Source organism: Rana temporaria, chromosome 8 (genome assembly GCF_905171775.1).
Source record: "Rana temporaria chromosome 8, aRanTem1.1, whole genome shotgun sequence".
NCBI lineage: Eukaryota > Metazoa > Chordata > Amphibia > Anura > Ranidae > Rana > Rana temporaria.
The window spans coordinates 100,330,566-100,349,837 of NC_053496.1; the positions used below are offsets into that span (position 1 = coordinate 100,330,566).

Genomic DNA, 19,272 nt, shown 5'->3' on the forward strand with positions numbered 1-19,272 from the left:
GACGTTTGTAGCCCCGAACCAGTTAACGTTTTTGATTCAACAGATAACCTGTCCCATTTTTTTCTGAAAATTATTCGGAGCTCCTCTCTTCTCCTTATACCTTCCTTTTCTCTACTCTTCTTCTACACTTTCTTCCCTGGGTTGTCTTGATCCTGAGCCACGATCGGCAGCAAGACTTTACTGTTTCGAAATTCAGTTTTTTCAGCTTAGTGGCCGTCGGCAAGTGAACTCTTTCCTTGTGCACCATGGCGGATTCTGCCACTAAACCTCCCTACAAATTTGTCACACACAATGTCCAGGGGCTGAACTCAGTCAAATGGAGGATGGCCTTCCAACATTATAAAACCTTACATGCCAATGTGCTTCCCAGACTACAACCCGCACCTCTTGCACCACTATATCCCCATTTTTTCTTGGGAAATAGACCGGGAAGGACTGGGGGGGGGGGGGGGTAAGCGATATACCGTATTTAATCGGCGTATACCGCACACTTTTTTGCCCTGAAAATCGGGCGAAATCGTGGGTGCGCGATATACGCCGATACCCGCGCTGTGTTTGAACCACTGTGCCGACATATACCGAGCGCAGTACACTCGGGTATAGTCGGGCAGGCTCGGCTCCGCTCGCGGTCTTGTCCTGTACGTCCTTTACGCGAGAGGAGCCGAGCCTGCCCGACTATACCCGAGTGTACTGCGCTCGGTATATGTCGGCGAAGTGGTTCAAACACAGCGCGGGAAGCGGGGATCGGCTGAAAAACACAGCGGGGAGGACACCATGATGGCCGCAGAAGGACGCCGGACCGGACAAGGCCGCCGATGGACGCCGGGCAAGACACCGACGAGGGGCATCCAAACTAAGTATTTTATTTTTTCCAGGCATTTTCCTTCTAGGTTGGGGGTGCGCGATAAATACGGTACTTCTAAAATGAAACATTTTTCTCTGGAAAAAAAGATCTGTGACCCAGATGGGTGCTAGCTCCATGGTCACCCTAATCACTTACTATGCCCCTAATGCAGGTCACGTAGACCCTATCCTAAAATTGGGTCAAAACGTTGCGCTACCACAATCTGATTGATGTATTGTGGGAACATAACCCATCCAGAAAAGACTTTCACCCTTTTTCCTCACATTCATCACACCTACTCTAAAATAGACCATTTGTTCACAAACCTGTGACAATTTCTCTTTTTCGAGCTAGTAAAATAGCAAATGTGACTTGGTCAGACCACTCTTTTCTCTGGACTGCATGTGACATTGACATTTTCTAAGGGCCCTACCCCATGGAGATTAAATGGAGTCGCTATTAAGCAACCCCTCATGTCTGCTTTGACATAGAACAAAACCTTAAGGAGTTTTTTTTATTCTTAACGACTCAGCCCACAAAGCCATGATCAGGGGTTACCTTATTCAAATAGCGGCTCGCCTTTAAAAAGGAATACAGACTCGCTTATAAACGAAAAAGAGAAGGAGTTGACTGACTCGCTGACCCGACAAACAGAACCCACACTTGGACCTTAGAGACAAAATAGATTCTGGCTGGAGCTTAATCTTTGCCCAACGACCAAGGCGCAAAAGAGTCTGAAAAGAGGCATCCTACTACATGTTGAGGGATAAACCGGGCACCATGCTGGCTTGATTTAGTCGTACCAGGTTCCTCAAGATCATGCAAGCTGATGGTACCTTGACTCAAAACCCTCAGACTGTAATGTATCGTTTTCATCTATATATATATAAAACTCAACGTGTCTGTGTGTGTATGTATGTATGTATGTATGTATGTATGTTCCAGCATCACGTCCAAACGGCTAAAGATATTAACATGAAACTTGGCACACATGTTACTTATATGTCAGCAACAAACATAGCATAGGTGGTTTAACCCTTACCCACCCCCATTTGCCATGGTCGGGGTTTTTCTTTAAAGTCCCATTCAACTCTATGGGAAATACATGTTACTTCATAACTTCCAAACGGCTGTACATATTTCGATAACACTTGGTCACATGTTACTTATCTGTCCACTTAAACTATAGGATAGTTAATTTATCCCTTAACTACCCCCATTTGTGAGGGTCGGGGTTTTTGTTTAAAGTCCCACGCAAATCAATGGGAAATGTATGTTCCCACATAACTTCTGTACGCCTGGAGATATTTCAATAATACCTGGTACACATATTACTTATATGCCAAATAAAAATATATGACAGTTAAATTAACCCTTACCTACACCCTTATATAAAAGATGGGTATATTTATATTACTATGATTTTCCTCCCCAAAAGGTTAAGATAGGAAGACCGGGCAACGCCGGTTATTCAGCTAGTTCCTACTATAAATCCTTGTATAGTGAACAGAAAGGTCCTTCACCCAAAACCAGCGACACATTTCTTGAAGATCTCTTTCATCCCCATCAGCCTCTCATCGTGAGCTTTTATAGAAGGAAATTATAATGGAAGAGGTTTTGGCCGTTATTAAAAAAAGATAACGCCCCAAAGACCCCAGGTCCAGGTGGCTTTCCTGCCTCTTACTATAAAAAATTTGCCCCACAGCTGACACCCCACCTGCTCAATTTTTTTACAGCGATTCAGGAAGGTACAGCCCTTGAGGCAGGTTCTAACAGGGCCCATATATGCCCGATACCTAAACCGGATAAGGACCATAGTGATGTGGCCAATTATCACCCAATATCCTTGATTGACAACGATCCAAAATATATGAAAATCAGTTTAATAAATTCCAGGCACAATATACACAGGATCAGGTGGGATTTGTAGCAGGGTGAAAGGCTGTGGACCAGACCCAACAGGCGATAGACTTGGTCTCCTTATAGCACTCCAGTTAGGATGGGGTGGGTGCCCAGCGTGGTATGATGTTGCCACTGAACCTACACAAGGCATTTGACTCCTTATCTTGGCCATTCCTGTTCCATATACTAAGGAAATCGAATTGCGGAACTAAATTTCTTACCCCTTTTAAGTGCTTTATACACTAACATCATAGGACATGGTCGTAAATTGGATCTATTACACATCCAGAGGTGGACCAGGCAGAGATGTTCTCCCCCTCGCCTCCCCTCTTCGTGATGGCAATTGAGACGCTGGAAATAGCCATCAGGTCTAGTCTTGATATCCATGGTATTTCAAGTGGAGGCATAACCCATAAATGCTTATATTGGTCCAGCAGTGCACCAACACCTTTGCAGCCATTGTGCTATATGCTGGGTGTTTGGTGTGCTCCTGTACCTTTAAGGAGGGGTGGCTCCCCTTCAGTCCACCTGCCACTATCTATCCATTAGAATGCACGTGCCTCCACTGTGGGGACGCTCATTGTTTAGTGTTCGGACCACAGATTACAGGGTGCCTTGGCGTGGCTCTGTGGCTCACGCATGCGTTTGCAAATGCGTGCGGACAAAACCCCTGTTTTTAACGCATACTGTTAGACAGGTTAATTGGTTGTTCTGCAGGTTGGTCGGTAAGGAGGCTTGGTTTTTCCCTGGGAATTCCCCAGGTTTTGTTGTTATAACACATTTGCCAATAATCTGTTCTTCATTACGGATCCCATTATGACCTTGCCTAATCTATTTGCCACATTGTCCAAATTTGGAACCATATCTGGTTGAAGGGTCAATCAAGCAAAATCTGAAGCGCCAAACACGAACCTTACGGATCTGAACCTGGGTACGATTCGGACTTCCTTTTCCTTTAAATGGAGCACTCAAGCGCTCCCATATCTTGTTGTCGAACTGACTTGACATTGAATGCTGTAACAGGTTAATTATACTCCCCTTTATGACTTTTTCGAAAGTGACGTGAAGAACTGACAAGCCCACACTTTCTTGTATGGGTAGAATAGCATCCGTCAAGATGACGGTTCTTCCTCAAATACTTTATTACTTTCGATCTCTTACAAATCCAGTTCCATCTGTTTTTCCAGAAGCTGCAATCTTTACCACTTGCCGACCAGCCGCCGCAGTTATACTACGGCAGTTTGGCTCTGCTGCTCGAATCTCCATAATTGTACATCAGGCTAGTAACAGGCTAGTAACACAGCGCTCTGTGGGCGGGTCTGGCGGACTCTATGTCCGCCGGCCGCCCACGATCGTTTCCCCCCAGAAACAGAACAGGGATCAGCCTGTGTAAACAAGGCAGTTCTCCGTTCTGACAGGGGATCTCACAGAGATCCTGTCTTTCTGCCATGCACCACCACCTACAGTTAGAAACACTGAGGGAACAGTTAACCCTTTGATTACCCCCAATGTTAACCCCCTTTCCTGCCAGTGTCAACAATGTCAGTGTACATTTTTAGCACCTGTCACTGGTTCCCAAAAAAAGTGTCAAAAATGTCAGTTAGGTGTCCGATCTGTCAGCCGCAATGTCGCAGTCACGCTAATAATTGCCATTACTAGCCTTCCTATTTTATAGAAACATTACAGATGCCCCTACGGAGACTTACCATTTGTACCGAATCACTCATTATCTTTAGACTCTAAATAAGGACCAAACTGATTTAACAACCAGGACTATTTAAGAACAACTGTATACATTGTCCTGACTCACGAGGAGTAGTCAGGGCAATAAGCTCCCTTATCAGACAGCATGGGAATTGGATCTAGGGGAGACAATTGAGGAGGTGTGGACAAAATTATCGACTATGGTGCACAGGTAGAGATATATATATATATATATATATATATATATATATATATATATATATATATATATATATATATATATATATATATATACATACATACATACATACATACACACACACACACATTATATATATGCACACACACACACACATTATATATATATATATATATATATATATATATATATATATATATATATATATATATATATATATATATATATATATATATATATATATATATATACACACACACACATACACACAAAACTTCCCTGGTGGAGGCAAATTACAAGGTGCTATCGTGCTGGTATCTCCTTCTGAAAAGGCTGGCAAAAATACACCCTGGTACATCACACCCCTTTTCCAGAAAAATCTCTTAAACAGATTACCAGAGCTAGAGAAAACACGGCCACTCTCCACCAACCCCTCCCAAATACTTACCTGAATTACAGAAACCTTTCAGTAATCCAGTGCTGTACAGGCTGCAGCTCTTCTCCCTTCACTTCCTGGTCTCACAGGAGACAGAGTGGCAGTGGGAGCACTGTCAAATCTTGAGGAGGGAGTGTGCCCGAGTCACACAGTATGTGTTTATGGATGCATACATCCTGGCTTGGCAACACATCTGCACAGGTGCCCCCATAAGCACATGGCTTACTATGCAGGCACCCCACAGGAAGAAAGAGCAGACAGCGCCAGCAGGGGACTCAAGAACAGGGAGTAATTGACCACTCTGTGCAATAGCTTTGCAAAAAGCAGGTAACTATAAACTCTAATTTTATTAAGAAAAAATCCTTCATCACTTTAAGTGATACTTTAAGAAAAAAAAAAATACACCTTTGCTATCCCATGTAGGAAAAAAAGCACAATAATTGGTCAAAAGACCTGCTAAGTGACAGCTTTTATTGAATTATTTTAAAAGCAATGCATGCATTCCATTTCAAATAGAATATAGTCATTTTCAAACAGGTTACTATTTGCCTATATAAACAAAAAGTAGAGATAAAACGATTGTTACACACATGACAAAAAAAAACACATCTACAGAATGTATTCAGAAAGGTTTAAAAATTTTAAGATAGCCAACCTCCAGTACAGGCACTCTCTGCCTCCTGAATGCCAAGACTCATTTTGTCCGCCATTAAATGCCCGCTGGTTGGAGCCCCCTTGGATTCCGTACTTGTGATTACGGCGGTGCTTTCTACAGCATGTTCACTCCCTGAAATAAAAATATTGCTACGTTGAACCAAAATCAAGAAAGTATCATTAAAAACTGGAACGCATACTAATAAAGAAAATAAAACATTAGGAGAAACGTTAACTTTACCGTTAAGAGACTCTAGAGATTTCTCTGAGTTATCCACAGTGGTTTTGCCTGTCTCTTTTGTATCCTGTTGCAAAGTGTTACGCAGAATCTTAGCCTGACAATGTGCTTCTGTGCTGTCAATGACGGTCAGCAAAGCCTCTAATGAAAGTAGGTGAGTGGTATATAGTTGGCCAGATACTGGAAAGGCATTCTGGAAAACAAAAATCACTTAATATGTAAAAACAAAATAGGACCACGATTTAACGTATTTTCCATAGTGAGATTAGCCATAAAATTTAAATGCATAGTATGTAAAAATAAGATCGTGGTACTTACTAGAATTGAAATTTAAGAGAGGATCAGTAAACCATCCACCACAAAACAGGTGGAACAACACACTACCCAAAACAGGGAAAAAATAGACCAACAAATAACTTGGTAAACAAAAACATCCCTAAAAAAACAAAAACACTAAACAGGCATACTGGGGTTGATTTACTAAAACTAGCGAAGCTCTGCATAGAAACCAATCGGCTTCCAGTTTTTTTTTTGTCAAAGCCTGATTCAAGGGTCTAGAGAGGAAACTGCACGAGGAAGACCCGTTGGACTTACCGGTAACGGTATTTCCAGGACAGCTACTTGAGAGATGATTGGCTCCGCCCTCTACAGGAAACACAAAATCAAATACAATTTAAAAAGGCACCTCCCTTTCCTCTGACCCTCAGTTTTGTGTTTCCAGACCCTCCAGGAGCAACGACAAGTTTTTTGTTTTTCCTAGGTCTGGTAACTGGTTGGCGGACCCCCCTTCTTTGGCATCATCCAGTACTGGTTGTGGCCAAGTCCTGGGTGTATTAGTCCCTGTACTTTCTGCCATAAGGGTTCCCCATTTTGGAGGTACTTGCTTACCTGGTGAAAGTGGTGGCAACTTCCTTCAGATTTTTCCCCAGCTCTGCCTGTGTGGAAACCTTGTCCTCCTCATGCTTAGCCGAGGTGTATCAAGATGGCGGCGGACGACTTCCGGTGACTTGGCAAAATGGCGCCGGAACTGGAAGCCACGTGACGCACTTTCCGGCGCCGTGTTGATAAGGAACACAGCGTGATAAACTGAGGACATGCTGTCTGGGGAATAGTCTGCTGAAACGCCAGACGCATTTTAGCAGGACGACAGCGACCTCTCTCCGGCCGATCTCCACTCGCCTTATGGAGCTTGAGGACAGGTCTGAGGATGAAGCACCCGCTCGCATGGAACCAGCGGCAGCCTCCGGGTCCCATACTGCCTCCAAGGTAAGCCCTTGTCTGATTATACAGCAGGCGACCTTTTTTGTATGGACCTTCTTTGCTTATGGCTCTTGTTTCTGCTTTTTTTTTCTAGGACAAACCGGTGAAAAAGAAAACGTGGAAACGGTAGGGCCAGGCTTTCTGATGGATATAAAAAATAATTTTGTGAGGATTGTACTCCATCGAGGGCTAGGTCAGAGACTGCCTCTTTGAAAGAGTTAATGTCTTCTATGAAGGAGGTTGTAGCCTCCTTCCGGTCTTTTAATTACAGAATAGCAGGGCTGGGACCTTCCTCATCTAGTTCTATAGCACAAGAGCCTTCAGCCTCAGCTAGACCCCTTCCTCACTTTATGTCCGAGACCATTGGTTCGCACTAAACTTCTGATCTGGAAGAAGGGGAACCCTGGATCATCAGGACACTTATCTTCATGTTCCAATCTGCCAAAGCCACCGAAGGTTCCTCAGATTTTCGGTTCTCATGGACAACGGGCCGAGTCATTGGCAGTTCAATGCCCTTCCATTTCGGTCTCTCGGCAGAATTTTTACAAAGATCATGGCCGAAGTCATGGCTTTTTTTCGGATGCAAAGTATCGATCGTCCCATATCTGGACGATTTTCTGATCTTTGCCCGAGACAAAGTCCCTTATCCGGGATCTGCAATTGGTCTTGCGGACCTTTCAGAAACTGGGTTTCCCAGAGCATACTTTTTCTGGGTTATCCAATAGACTGTTGCCCAGAAGTTTTTTCTTCCCGAGGAGAAAATTTTGAAACTTCTCTCCGTGCGGGCCTTCAAATAGCTCCCGCAGACCTCTCTTCGGCGTATCATGCAGTTATTAGGGTTAATGACTGCAACGATCCCAGGGGTGCCCTGGGCCCAATTACATTCCAGACCCCTTCAGGCGTTTTTCTTACGTCATTGGGATCACAGAAAGGGTTCTCTAGATCAGCTGGTACAGCTGCCAAGAGAGGATTTTCTCAATCTTTCCTGTTGGGAGCAGCAGAAACACCTGCAGGGAGAGAAGAACTGGGCGCAACATGCGCCAGTAAAAGTTACTACAGGCGCCAGTCTGTGGGGCTGGGGTACGCACTCTCAGGGCTGGCAGGCCCAGGGAGCCTGGTTGCCAGAGGAGGCAGGCCGCTTCTCAAAATTTCAGGGAACTACTAGCTGTAGGGAAAGCTCTTTTGGCTTTGCAAGAGAGGGTCTGTTCGAGACCTATTTATTTTCTCAAAAAATGCCACAACGGTGGCACTTGTTCGGAGTCACTTCTAACGCTGACACAGCAGATTCTGTCCTGGGCAGAAATCAATGTCACCTCAATCAGGGCAGTCCACATCAGGGGATCAGAGAATACGCTGGCGGACTGAGCAGAGTGAGCGTCAGTTCCAGCTGTTGGGAGCTTCATCAAGGCATGTTCCGGGAGATTGTGCCAAGATGGTGTCTTCTTGCAGTGGATCTTTTTGCCTCCAGTCTCAACAGAAAACTGCCGGTGTTCTCACGAGAGAGAGAGAGAGAGAGAGAGAGAGAGAGAGAGAGAGAGAGAGAGAGAGAGAGAGAGAGAGAGACAGAGACAGAGACAGAGACAGAGACAGAGACAGACAGAGAGACAGACAGACAGACACAGTCCTTGGGGATGGATGCTCTCTCCTTCCCATGGAGTTTCGCTCTGGCTTACGGCTTCCCTCCTTTTCCCTTCCTACACCTGGTAGTTTGGAAAATTATTCAGGATCAGGCAGAAGTGGTTCCGATTGCCCCCTGGTGGCCCAGGATGAGTTGGTTTTTCTGTCTGAAGGCCCTCTGTGGATCTTCCCTGGCCCCTACCAGATCGGAAGGATCTACTCCATCAGGGACCAGTGTTGCATCCAAGCGCTCAGACCTTCCATTTGATGATCTGGAGGCTGAGCGGCGCATCTTACAGTTGAGAGGGTGTTCAGGATAGTTTGAATAACTTTCTCTGGACAGCCGCCAGTTGGTCACAAGGAGAATCTATGGGAAAGTTTGGAAAACATATTTCCATGGCAAAGGAAATCCGGTTTAGATTATTTTCCCACTCCCTGTATATTGGATTTTTTGCACAAAGGAGTAGAGAAAGGACTGTCAGCACCCTTAGGGTTCAGGTTGTGGCCCTGTCTGTGTTTTCAGACAAGAGACTAGCAGAAGATTCTTAAGTCAGGAGGTTCCTTTCAGCCAGATCTAGACATGCTCCCAGGGTCGTCAAACATGTGCCTCCTTGGGATCTGTCATTAGTGTTAAATACTCCAACAAGGGCTCCTTTTGAACCTTTGCATGAGGCTTCCATGAAATTAATTTCCTTGATTTCCTTCCCTTTGGCTATTAAGTCAGGGAGAAGGATTTCGGATCTGCAGTCCCTTTCCTGTAAAGACCCCTTCTTGGATTCTAGAGGGTAGTCATTAGGCCTGATCCTTTCTATTTGCCCAAAGTATCTTCAGACTTTCATAGGTCCCAGGAAGTAGTCCTGCCTAGTTTCTGTACCTCTCCCAAGAATGCGGAGGAGGAAAGATTTAGTCTTCTAGACGTAAAGAGATGTCTTCTGCTTTACCTAGAGAAATCCAGTGGGTTTAGGAGTTCCTCCCAGCTGTTAGTATTGTTCAGTGGCCCCAAGAAGGGGTCCAAAGCTTCTAAAAGCTCTATTGCTAGGTGAATTAGGGAAGCCATTTGTGAAGCATACAAAGCGTCAGGTCGTTCAATGAGATCCATGGCTATGTCGTGGGCAGAAAGAGCAGGGGAAGAAATTTCTAAAACTGCCGTCTGGTCCTCTCATGCATTTGTCAAACATTATAAAGTTCAGATGCTTTCCAGCCAGGACCTCTCCTTTGGTAGGAAAGTGCTTCAGGCTGTCGTCCCTTCCAAAGGTATAGAATCTTGCTTATCTTCTCAAGTGGCTGTCCTGGAGGTGAGGGGGGGGGGAAAACCCCCGTTAGACTTACCGGTAACGGTATTTCCAGGAACCTTCCAGGACAGAGTCTATATTCCCACCCTATTCTACTTTCACCTGGTGGTGGTGTTTTTTATATGTTTCTATGTTTTTTTCCTCTGCCGAGTGCACTTTGGTGGTGGTTTGCTTGATCTTCTAAACAACCATGGGTCAAAGGAAAGGGAAGAGCCTTTTAAATTGTATCCGATTTGTGTTTCTGTAGAGGGCAGAGCCAATCATCTCAAGTAGCTGTCCTGGAAAATACCGTTACCGGTAAGTCCAACAGTTTTTTTTTTTAATGCATTCTTGCTGCGCTTTCTATACTTTTTTTTTACTGACCAAATGTGTAGCAAGCATATTTTTAACACTGCTTCAAAAAAGGTGTCGATAGTGGCTGACAATAAATAATTTAAATTCAGGTTATTAACCCCTTCAGATCTGTGCTATAGCCAAATCACAGCTACAGTGCAGACCTACTTTGCCGGGAGGGCGTCAATAGACGTCCTTCCGTGCTCGAGCAGCCTGCACGCGGCACGCTCCGATCAGCGAGTCTATGAGACTCGGCTGATCACAGATCGGAGTAAGTGTGTGTGTGTGTGTGTGTGTGTGTGTGTATATACATACATACACACACACACACACACACACACACACATTTTTAAAACAAATTTTGGTTTTGGCCAAGTGCATCCTGAATTGTAATTTTGGTGCACCACTACTGCTCATATGGAATTTTCAAAAATATAGTTTAGTAGTAGACTGAGGATTCTGAATTCTAATCAGAGACAGTCATATGGGCCCTAGACACCAATAGGGTCACAATAGGATTCTGCCATGGATGACACCAGAATGTGTTAGAGCCTCTGTTGGCAGATCACTTCATTAAGCAAACAAAGTTTGAAATGGCTATATGGGGCCTAGTGAACACACTGAAGGTCTCAACACCATCCAGAGTGATGAGGACAAGCCTATATTAGGGATTGCAGGATATAGGTTACAGGTGTCGGTTACTTCTGGGGTTACTGAGAATCACCCTTATAGAGCAGAATATAAATGCATTTCTGTGAGATGAACCTTCTATAAGTTAATGTATGTGAACTAAAAACAAAACCCATACATGAGCAACAGGTGTCTTCATTTCAATACACACACACACACACACACACACACACACACACACACACACACACTATTAAATTAAGTACTTATTTCAGATCAAAATGATCCAGCAAATAAAAAGGCTGAACCCTACCTTAGAGAGCAGCTTGGTGAGATCCTCAAAGAGATTAGAGCAGTAAAAATCACAGTCGTAGTTTATGTAAAGCTCAGTTACAAAGCTAGGTATCCTCCAAAGTTGTACAATAGCTTCTAGAGCCATCTCCTTCATTTCATATGGCATCTTTGGATTCTCCACAGTAATGATATCCATCAGCTTTTTTATGTACATCTATGAAAACAGTTAGTAAAACTAAAGTTACTTAGTAATGTTGATTCATGAGAAGCATGCATCAAGGAAAAGCCCACTTTTGAAAGGTCTTACCTCCAGCTGAAATTTTAGATGTTCTCGCATGCCTTCAAACAGAAGGAAGCAAGCTCGCAAGGAAGCTGCATACAAGTTCAATCGCTCTGCATTTAACAGCTAAAGAAAGAATGTCAAATATTGAAAGAAAATGCTGAACATTTGTATAAAAAAATACTATAATATATGACAAAACTATTGCATCTACATGCAATAAAAATAAATGTTTTATCCCCTAAAGAATCTTCTACACATTTACCAATCCCAAGATCAAAAATAGCAGTATTAGTGGAGCTATATACATTCTATTAAGGTGTATAGTTAAAGTGGAGGTCCGCCTGAATTTTGTTTTGTTTTGTTTTAAGTCAGCAGCTGTATTTTTTCATATGTTTATCTAACTCTATGGCATCGGCCGTTTGCCTGCACATTTTGAGTATGTACACTAGATGGCGATGGATGCGAGAGATGGAGGTGTCTTGTGCCAGACAGATCCTTCTCTCCTTCCGTGCTATCAGACTCGTTTAGTTAAAAGTCTAGATGATTATAGAACTGTTATGACCTGTTGCACTCTGGGAAGCCAATAGGTAAAATTTTTAAGTAAATTAACTTTTTTAGGAGTAACATCCATTGCCTTGGCGGCGTTACGCCGCGCCGCCGAATATGGGCACATTTACCACATTTAAGATTGCGGTTTTGGATCCATTGCGCTGCCTTTCACAATGAGTGGCGGCTCTATATAATGGTGATTCACTGTCTAAGCCCTACCCCCATTGACAACGTCCTGGTAGTGACGAAACGCGTCTGGGAGGCTACGTCAGTGACGTCACCACGCTTAGGAGGAGGGCTCCTTCATGCCAGCCGGCATTTGCAGTTTTATTACACACGCTGTTTTTAACTACATTGTTTGTAAGTACATTACGTTTTTTAAAATTAAATTGATATTTTGCGCAATTACGCTATATGCGCCTTTATTTCCAACTGCACCTTTATGACCCTTGGATTGGCTTATATCGTATATTTGGGACGTATTTGCTCAATCTGTCATCCCTGGAGAGCCAAAGGCCGTGGCTGGGTTATAGCCAACCGATCGCATTTCTTGCCATCTGGTAAGCGGCTTACCATTACAGTGGAGGGTTCACACTACATGCATATATGTCACCTGGTGATATGGAAAGTTAGATCTGTCATTCCAGTCTATCAACTTCTATGGAGATATACCCTGCTGCTTAAAGAACTATTTATTTCACCTCGGATTACCACATAGTGTTATCATATGCTATATATGGACTTCCTGGATCATCTTATTTCATTTCTCTTACCACACCCTTAGAGTTTGTAATCATAATGTTTTACATTTGTGGCGCGGCTTTTTTGTTTGTTACTACTTGATGCGATATATGGACTTATATTTAATGAATATTTAAACACATTTCTATATTTTTTTGGAATTTGTGCACATATTCACTTTTGTCACATGGTGATGTTTATGGACATTAGCATTATTTTTGAATACCTGTGAAAACGTATATTTCATCTTACATTGTTTACAGCGCTACTTATATTTTATTACACTAATTTTAGGGTTTTAGAATATTTATGGTGGCTAGCCAAAGCAGGCATGCATGGATCTGATTACCATCAGTTTTCTTAACTGTCAGTAGTCCAAGAGGTTTCTTTTTCAATTTGGAGTAAATTTATGTTCTCGTCTATTATGCTGCTTACTAAAAATGTAGACTTGCTCCCGTTGACTTCTAAGGGGTTAAATAATGCAAAAAGCCCTTCATGAGGGTATATGGCACTTTTATATAAGGCATATATTAAATGACACTGGTGTTGATCATCCTCTAGGGATTGTAGGAAACACCATCTACTACCTGAAATAAATGTCGACAGAGCTCATCCTTCACAAGCCCCAGAAGTGAGGAATAATTTGCTATGGGGGCAGATTCCAATGCCACCGTAATCAGCTGTAATCCCATGTGCATCATCACTTCGGAGTTATGGCGATCATGGGGGTTGGCAAGTGAAATGAGAAAGCGAAAAAGTTCACGAATACAGGGTAATCCATAAGGAACCAAAACCACTCCTAGAAAAACAAAAATGTATTGTTAAGAAAATGCAACAGCACACATCAATTCAGTTCTGATTTATCATTGTACCACTACTAGCCCATAAATAACAGTCAGGAGGGGAAAACTGAAGGTAGTGGGGTGTGGTGAGAGTCACAAACTGCCAACTTTTATCAGGAAAGCCTTAGCGCATTTAAGTACTGTACTTCATTACAAATCAGCAAAGGAAAAGTTTGCCCCTAGCTATGTAGTATCTAAAAAATAAACTAAAGCTAGCAAAACATTCTAATTAGTGTTAATATGAAATACGTGTAGCACAGTAAAGAATTCTTGATAACAAAAAGGTGATCACATGTCTCATTTCATTCCACATCCCATTCTATCACATATCTCAACAGGAGGATTATTCCTCATTTAAGGACAGTGGGCAGAAGCCATGCAAATTCATTCCTCTATACCCCAAAAGCCAATTCCAAAATGCATACATGCAAATGCATCCTAAATGCCCTATTGGCTACCTCTCACCTTCTTTCTGTGAAGACTGTGTAAACCTAACTCCACGAGGGTTGACATAGTCCATATCATGTACAGAGGCAGAGTCTGAATGTTCAGCCAGTGATGAGCTATCATCCAAAACTTCAGGTAAGGATTCAACAGAGGCAGATTGAGTCTTCCTTCCTAGTAATTCTTCAGTCTTTACAGAACAAGAAGACAATTGGTTACAATGGTATGCATCAGATTGGAATTCCATGACATTAAGCCCTGGTTCACACTGGGTACGATTTGGAACGATTTGAGATGCGATTTGACATGTCAAATCGCATCTCAAATCGGCGGCAATTGTCGGCAATGGCACTGTCCTAATCAGTGCGATGCCGCATCTGCGATTTCAAAAAGTAGTTCCTGTACTACTTTTTGCGATTTCGGGCCGCGATTTACATTCAATTGCGGCCGAAATCGCGGCAAAATCGCAGCCGTAAAATCGCGCATTTTACCACGATTTTGAATTCGCAGCAGTGTGAACCTAGGCTAAAATATACATTTCAAATATTAAAGTGGAACTAAACTCTATCCTTTACAGTCTGTGGTGGGTATTATTCACAGCACTCCCTAAACAGTTAAAGGATTTCAGGTATGGATATTGTATACATGTTACATTGCTCCAGCTTGGGCACAGGGAGCCTGTGATTAAATCATCAGGGCTTCAAAAAGGTCAGGTTTTACACAAAGACGAGTTTTATGCTGTACTGTACTATGTTGTTCATGATCAGGAAGGGGCTTTCAGGGAAGGTTTTTATTTGGGAAATTAAACTTCATCTTTAAAGCTGAACTCCTGGAATTCAGCCGCTTTGTAAAAACTGTAGGCATAACATGGAGTTAGGTCAAATAAGGTGCCTGCCACCTCACAGACTTCTATTATTCACATCCGACGGGTTTTTGGTCCAGGAAGAGAATGTCCGAAGCTCCGATGCTGCTCGCTGTGGTCTTGGCTCCTTCAAGAGCAGAGTTGCTGGAGCAGTTAAGCCCGCCTTTCCTTCTGCACATTTACAGATGCCATTGTATGTGAAAACATTCACAAAATACAAAGGCTTCTGTGAAAGAACAGCAGAGTAAAGGGGTGGGCATAGCTGCTCTGTGTGCTTGTCTTCTCTCACAGAAAGAGTTTATCCTCTGGGAGTTCAAGTATTCATACCCTTTGAAATGTTCCACATTTTGTCATGTTGCAACTAAAAACGTAAATATAATTTATGTGATAGACCAACACAAAGTGGCACATAATTGTGAAGTGAAGGGGAAATATTACATTTTTTTTACAAATATGAGTGTCAATACTTTGTAGAACCACCTTCCGCTGCAATTACAGCTGCAAGTCTTTTGGGGTTTTCTACCAGCTTTGCACATCTAGGAGAGTGAAATTATTGCCCATTCTTTGGAAAATAGCTCAAGCTATTTTTTCCCCTCAATAAAAAAAAAGTACAAATCCTGTTACAGTGGGGATAGAAAGTTTGGGCACCCCAGGTAAAAATTTGTATTAATGTGCATAACAAAGCCAAGGAAAGATGGAAAGATCTCCAAAAGGCATCAAATTACAGATTAGACATTCTTACAATATGTCAAAAAAGTTAGATTTTATTTCCAATATTTACACTTTCAAAATTACAGAAAACAAAAAAATGGCATCTGCAAAAGTTTGGGCACCCTGCAGTTAATATCTTGTACTGCCCCCTTTGGCAAGTATCACAGCTTGTAAATGCTTTTTGTAGCCAGCCAAGAGTCTTTCAATTCTTGTTTGAGGTATCTTTGCCCATTCTTCCTTACAAAAGTCTTCCAGTTCTTTGAGATTTCTGGGCTGTCTGTCACGCACTGCTCTTTTAAGGTCTATCCATAGATTTTCAATTATGTTGGTCAGGAGATTGTGAAGGCCATGGCAAAACCTTCAGTTTACGCCTCTTGATGCAATTCCCCGTGGATTTTGAGGTGTGTTTAGGATCATTATCCATTTGTAGAAGCCATCCTCTCTTTAACTTCAGCTTTTTCACAGATGGCATCAAGTTACCATCCAAAATTTGCCGAAATTTAATTGAATCAATTTTTCCTTCTACTCGTGAAATGTTCCCTGTGCCACTGGCTGCAATACAACCCCAAAGCATGATTGATCCACCCCCATGCTTAACAGTTGGACAGAGGTTCTTTTCATTAAATTCTGTGCCCTTTCTTCTCCAAACGTACCTTTGCTCATTCCGGCCAAAAAGTTATATTTTAACCTCATCGGTCCACAGAACTTGTTTCCAAAATGCATCAGGCTTGTCTATATGTTCATTTGCAAAGTTCAAACGCTGATTTTTGTGGTGAGGACGTAGAAGAGGTTTTCTTCTGATGACTCTTCCATGAAGACCATATTTGTACCAGTATCTCTTTATAGTGGAATAGTGTACCACAACTCCAGTGTCTGCCAGATCTTTCTGGAGGGATCGTGCAGTCAAACGTGGGTTTTGAATTGCTTTTCTCACAATCCTGCGAGCTGTTCTGTCTGATATTTTTCTTGGTCTTCCAGATGTTGCTTTAACTTCCACTGTTCCTGATGACTGCCATTTCTTAATTACATTCCGAACAGAGGATATTGACATCTGAAAACGCTTTGCCATCTTCTTTTAGCCTTCTCCAGCTTTGTGAACGTCAACTATTTTCAATTTCAGTTTTCTAGACAACTGCTTAGAAGAACCCATGGTGCTGATTGTTTGGGCAAGGTCAGATGAGTCTAGGCATTTAAAACCTTTGAGATTGACATCACCTGGTCTTCCCAGACGATGATTGAGAACAATCCATGACACTGGCAGGTCTCAGCTTTGCAAAGGGAGCAGTGCATGCTATAAAATTCTGCAGGGTGCCCAAACTTTTGCAGACGCCATTTTTTTGTTTTCTGTAATTTTTAAAGTGTAAATGATGGAAATAAAATCTAACCTTTTTTGACATATTATAAGAATGTCTAATCTGTAATTTGATGCCTTTTGGAGATTTTTCCATCTTTCCTTGGCTTCGTTATGCACATTAATACAAATTTTTACCTGGGTTGCCCAAACTTTCGATCCCCACTGTATAAGAACTTTTTGAAGTTGTCAAGAAGATAGACAGCTAGAACGCAGCCATCGAGAATGTAAAAACATTCAACATATTGCTTAATAATAAACAAACTTGTAGCCTGTAAGGTATGGATGAGTCAGGTAACATCTCAACATGCTGTGAAACCATAAGCAGATCCAGACATCAAGTAACACATTTATAAGCAATTCATGTCAAAATGAAAAAAATAGGGGCTTTAGGGGACATATTTACATAAGACATGTTATGGACAAACAAATTAGAACGAGGTGGGATCTAGCAACATTACAGAAAGAGGGCTCCAACCCCAGATGATCGATGTAGGATGTGCGCCCCAATGATAAATAGGCAACAAGAGCGGTTTCATTTTTTAACAATTGTGAAAGAAAACTTGAGTTATTGATAGCGAGGAGGAAGAAAAACGTATCTAGATTAGAAAATGACAGGAGTTTAAGGAAAGGTTGACCTTATTTTAAAAATTATTCGGAGTACAAGGATATATCCAAAGGCCCGTACACACGATCCGATATTCCGCCAAAAATTGTCCGATGGGCGCGTTTTGACAGATAATCCGACCGTCTGTATGCTCTATCAGTTGGCATTTCCAACAACAAATGTTGGATGGTCATGCTCTCAAATTGTCCAACAAATGTGTTCCGTCAGATTATCAGATCGTGTGCACACAAATCCATCAGACTAAAATCCAAAGTACAAACACGCATGCTACGAACCAATGCTAACCACCAGAAGAAGTTGCCCAAAGGGTGGCGCTAAAGAGCAGAAATACCACGTAGTTTCGTGAATGTTGGCTGAAAAGGGTCTGCCGTCTGTATGCAGAACAAGTTCACTGCCAACTCCCGGACAAAAATCCACGGATTTGTCCAATTGAAGTCCGATTGTGTGTACGAGGCTTAAGAAGCTACAGGACTATCATTAAATTGCATACAGAAACGAGAGATTAAATATGAGATCATTTGGATTATCAAAAAACATAGGAATGACGAGATATTTGATCCAGAAGGGAAAATAGAGATGGGCAAGAAGAGGGAGAAAAAAAAGTTAATATCCCATATAGGAATATGCCCTTAAAAAATTGTTTTGCCCCTTTTCAGAATTATAGGAGGAGTGACAAAATGGGTACTCTCCTAGGGACCCACCTAATCCTCATACTTGCTCTGACAAGTTGGTACAGGGTACTGTTAATGCAACACAAATAAGATAGAGTGAAAGAATATTAATACTATACAGATTTAGAGCCAAAGGTCATTACACATTTCACAGTGAGTATAATTACATCTACTGCAGTACATTGCATTATCAAGCACAAAGCCAAAAACAAAGTTTCTTACATCTTTCATTAAAACCGGACGGTGGGAACAGGGAGTGAAATATACAGACATCTTACTAACATTTCAGGGCTCACTTTTATCTAGATTTCCATTATAGGAGTGGACATTTAAAATCAATAATATAAAACTATTCTACAAAGTAAAGCACTACCTTGTGGTCATCTGGGTTTGGTTGTTCGGATAGATACAAGGCTCCAGATGACTGTAGTGTTGCAATGTTTGCATTGTCTATTTCAGAAAGATCCTCTTTAGATGTAGTCTGGGAGGAAAATCCAAGTGCACTGTCAGTCATGGGGCTCACAGCAGATGATGTGGCCTCTGAGCTTCCAGCTGAGACAGGGGAGGTAGCATCTGGAGAGGACGCTTCAATGAAAGGAATTCCACCTGCAACAAAATTATAGATCTGTAAAATGATTTTCTTACATAGGATCACTTAACTGAACTACAGGCAAGCAGCTGATGGCAAATTGCCTTACCTGTTGAAAGATTTTCAGTTCCGTTAACCCAGTTTATTGATCTATACAGCTTTGACAGAGTGCATACCCTTAGACCTCTAAAGCAATGA

At 42.2% G+C, this 19,272-nt stretch overlaps 1 protein-coding gene across 8 annotated transcripts in view; it reads right to left on the bottom strand.

The window, feature by feature from the left end:
- The window catches only part of GBF1 (golgi brefeldin A resistant guanine nucleotide exchange factor 1), a 273,421-nt gene that overhangs the window by 74,955 nt on the left and 179,194 nt on the right, over window positions 1-19,272 (bottom strand). For all 8 annotated transcript variants that reach the window (XM_040362371.1, XM_040362370.1, XM_040362369.1 and 5 more), the window contains 7 exons: window positions 18,859-19,091; window positions 14,284-14,452; window positions 13,564-13,775; window positions 11,711-11,809; window positions 11,423-11,617; window positions 5,981-6,170; window positions 5,741-5,872 (listed from right to left, as the gene is read on the bottom strand). In XM_040362371.1, the coding sequence (XP_040218305.1) occupies window positions 5,741-5,872; window positions 5,981-6,170; window positions 11,423-11,617; window positions 11,711-11,809; window positions 13,564-13,775; window positions 14,284-14,452; window positions 18,859-19,091 (1,230 nt within the window). The remainder of the gene's footprint in view (window positions 1-5,740; window positions 5,873-5,980; window positions 6,171-11,422; window positions 11,618-11,710; window positions 11,810-13,563; window positions 13,776-14,283; window positions 14,453-18,858; window positions 19,092-19,272) is intronic.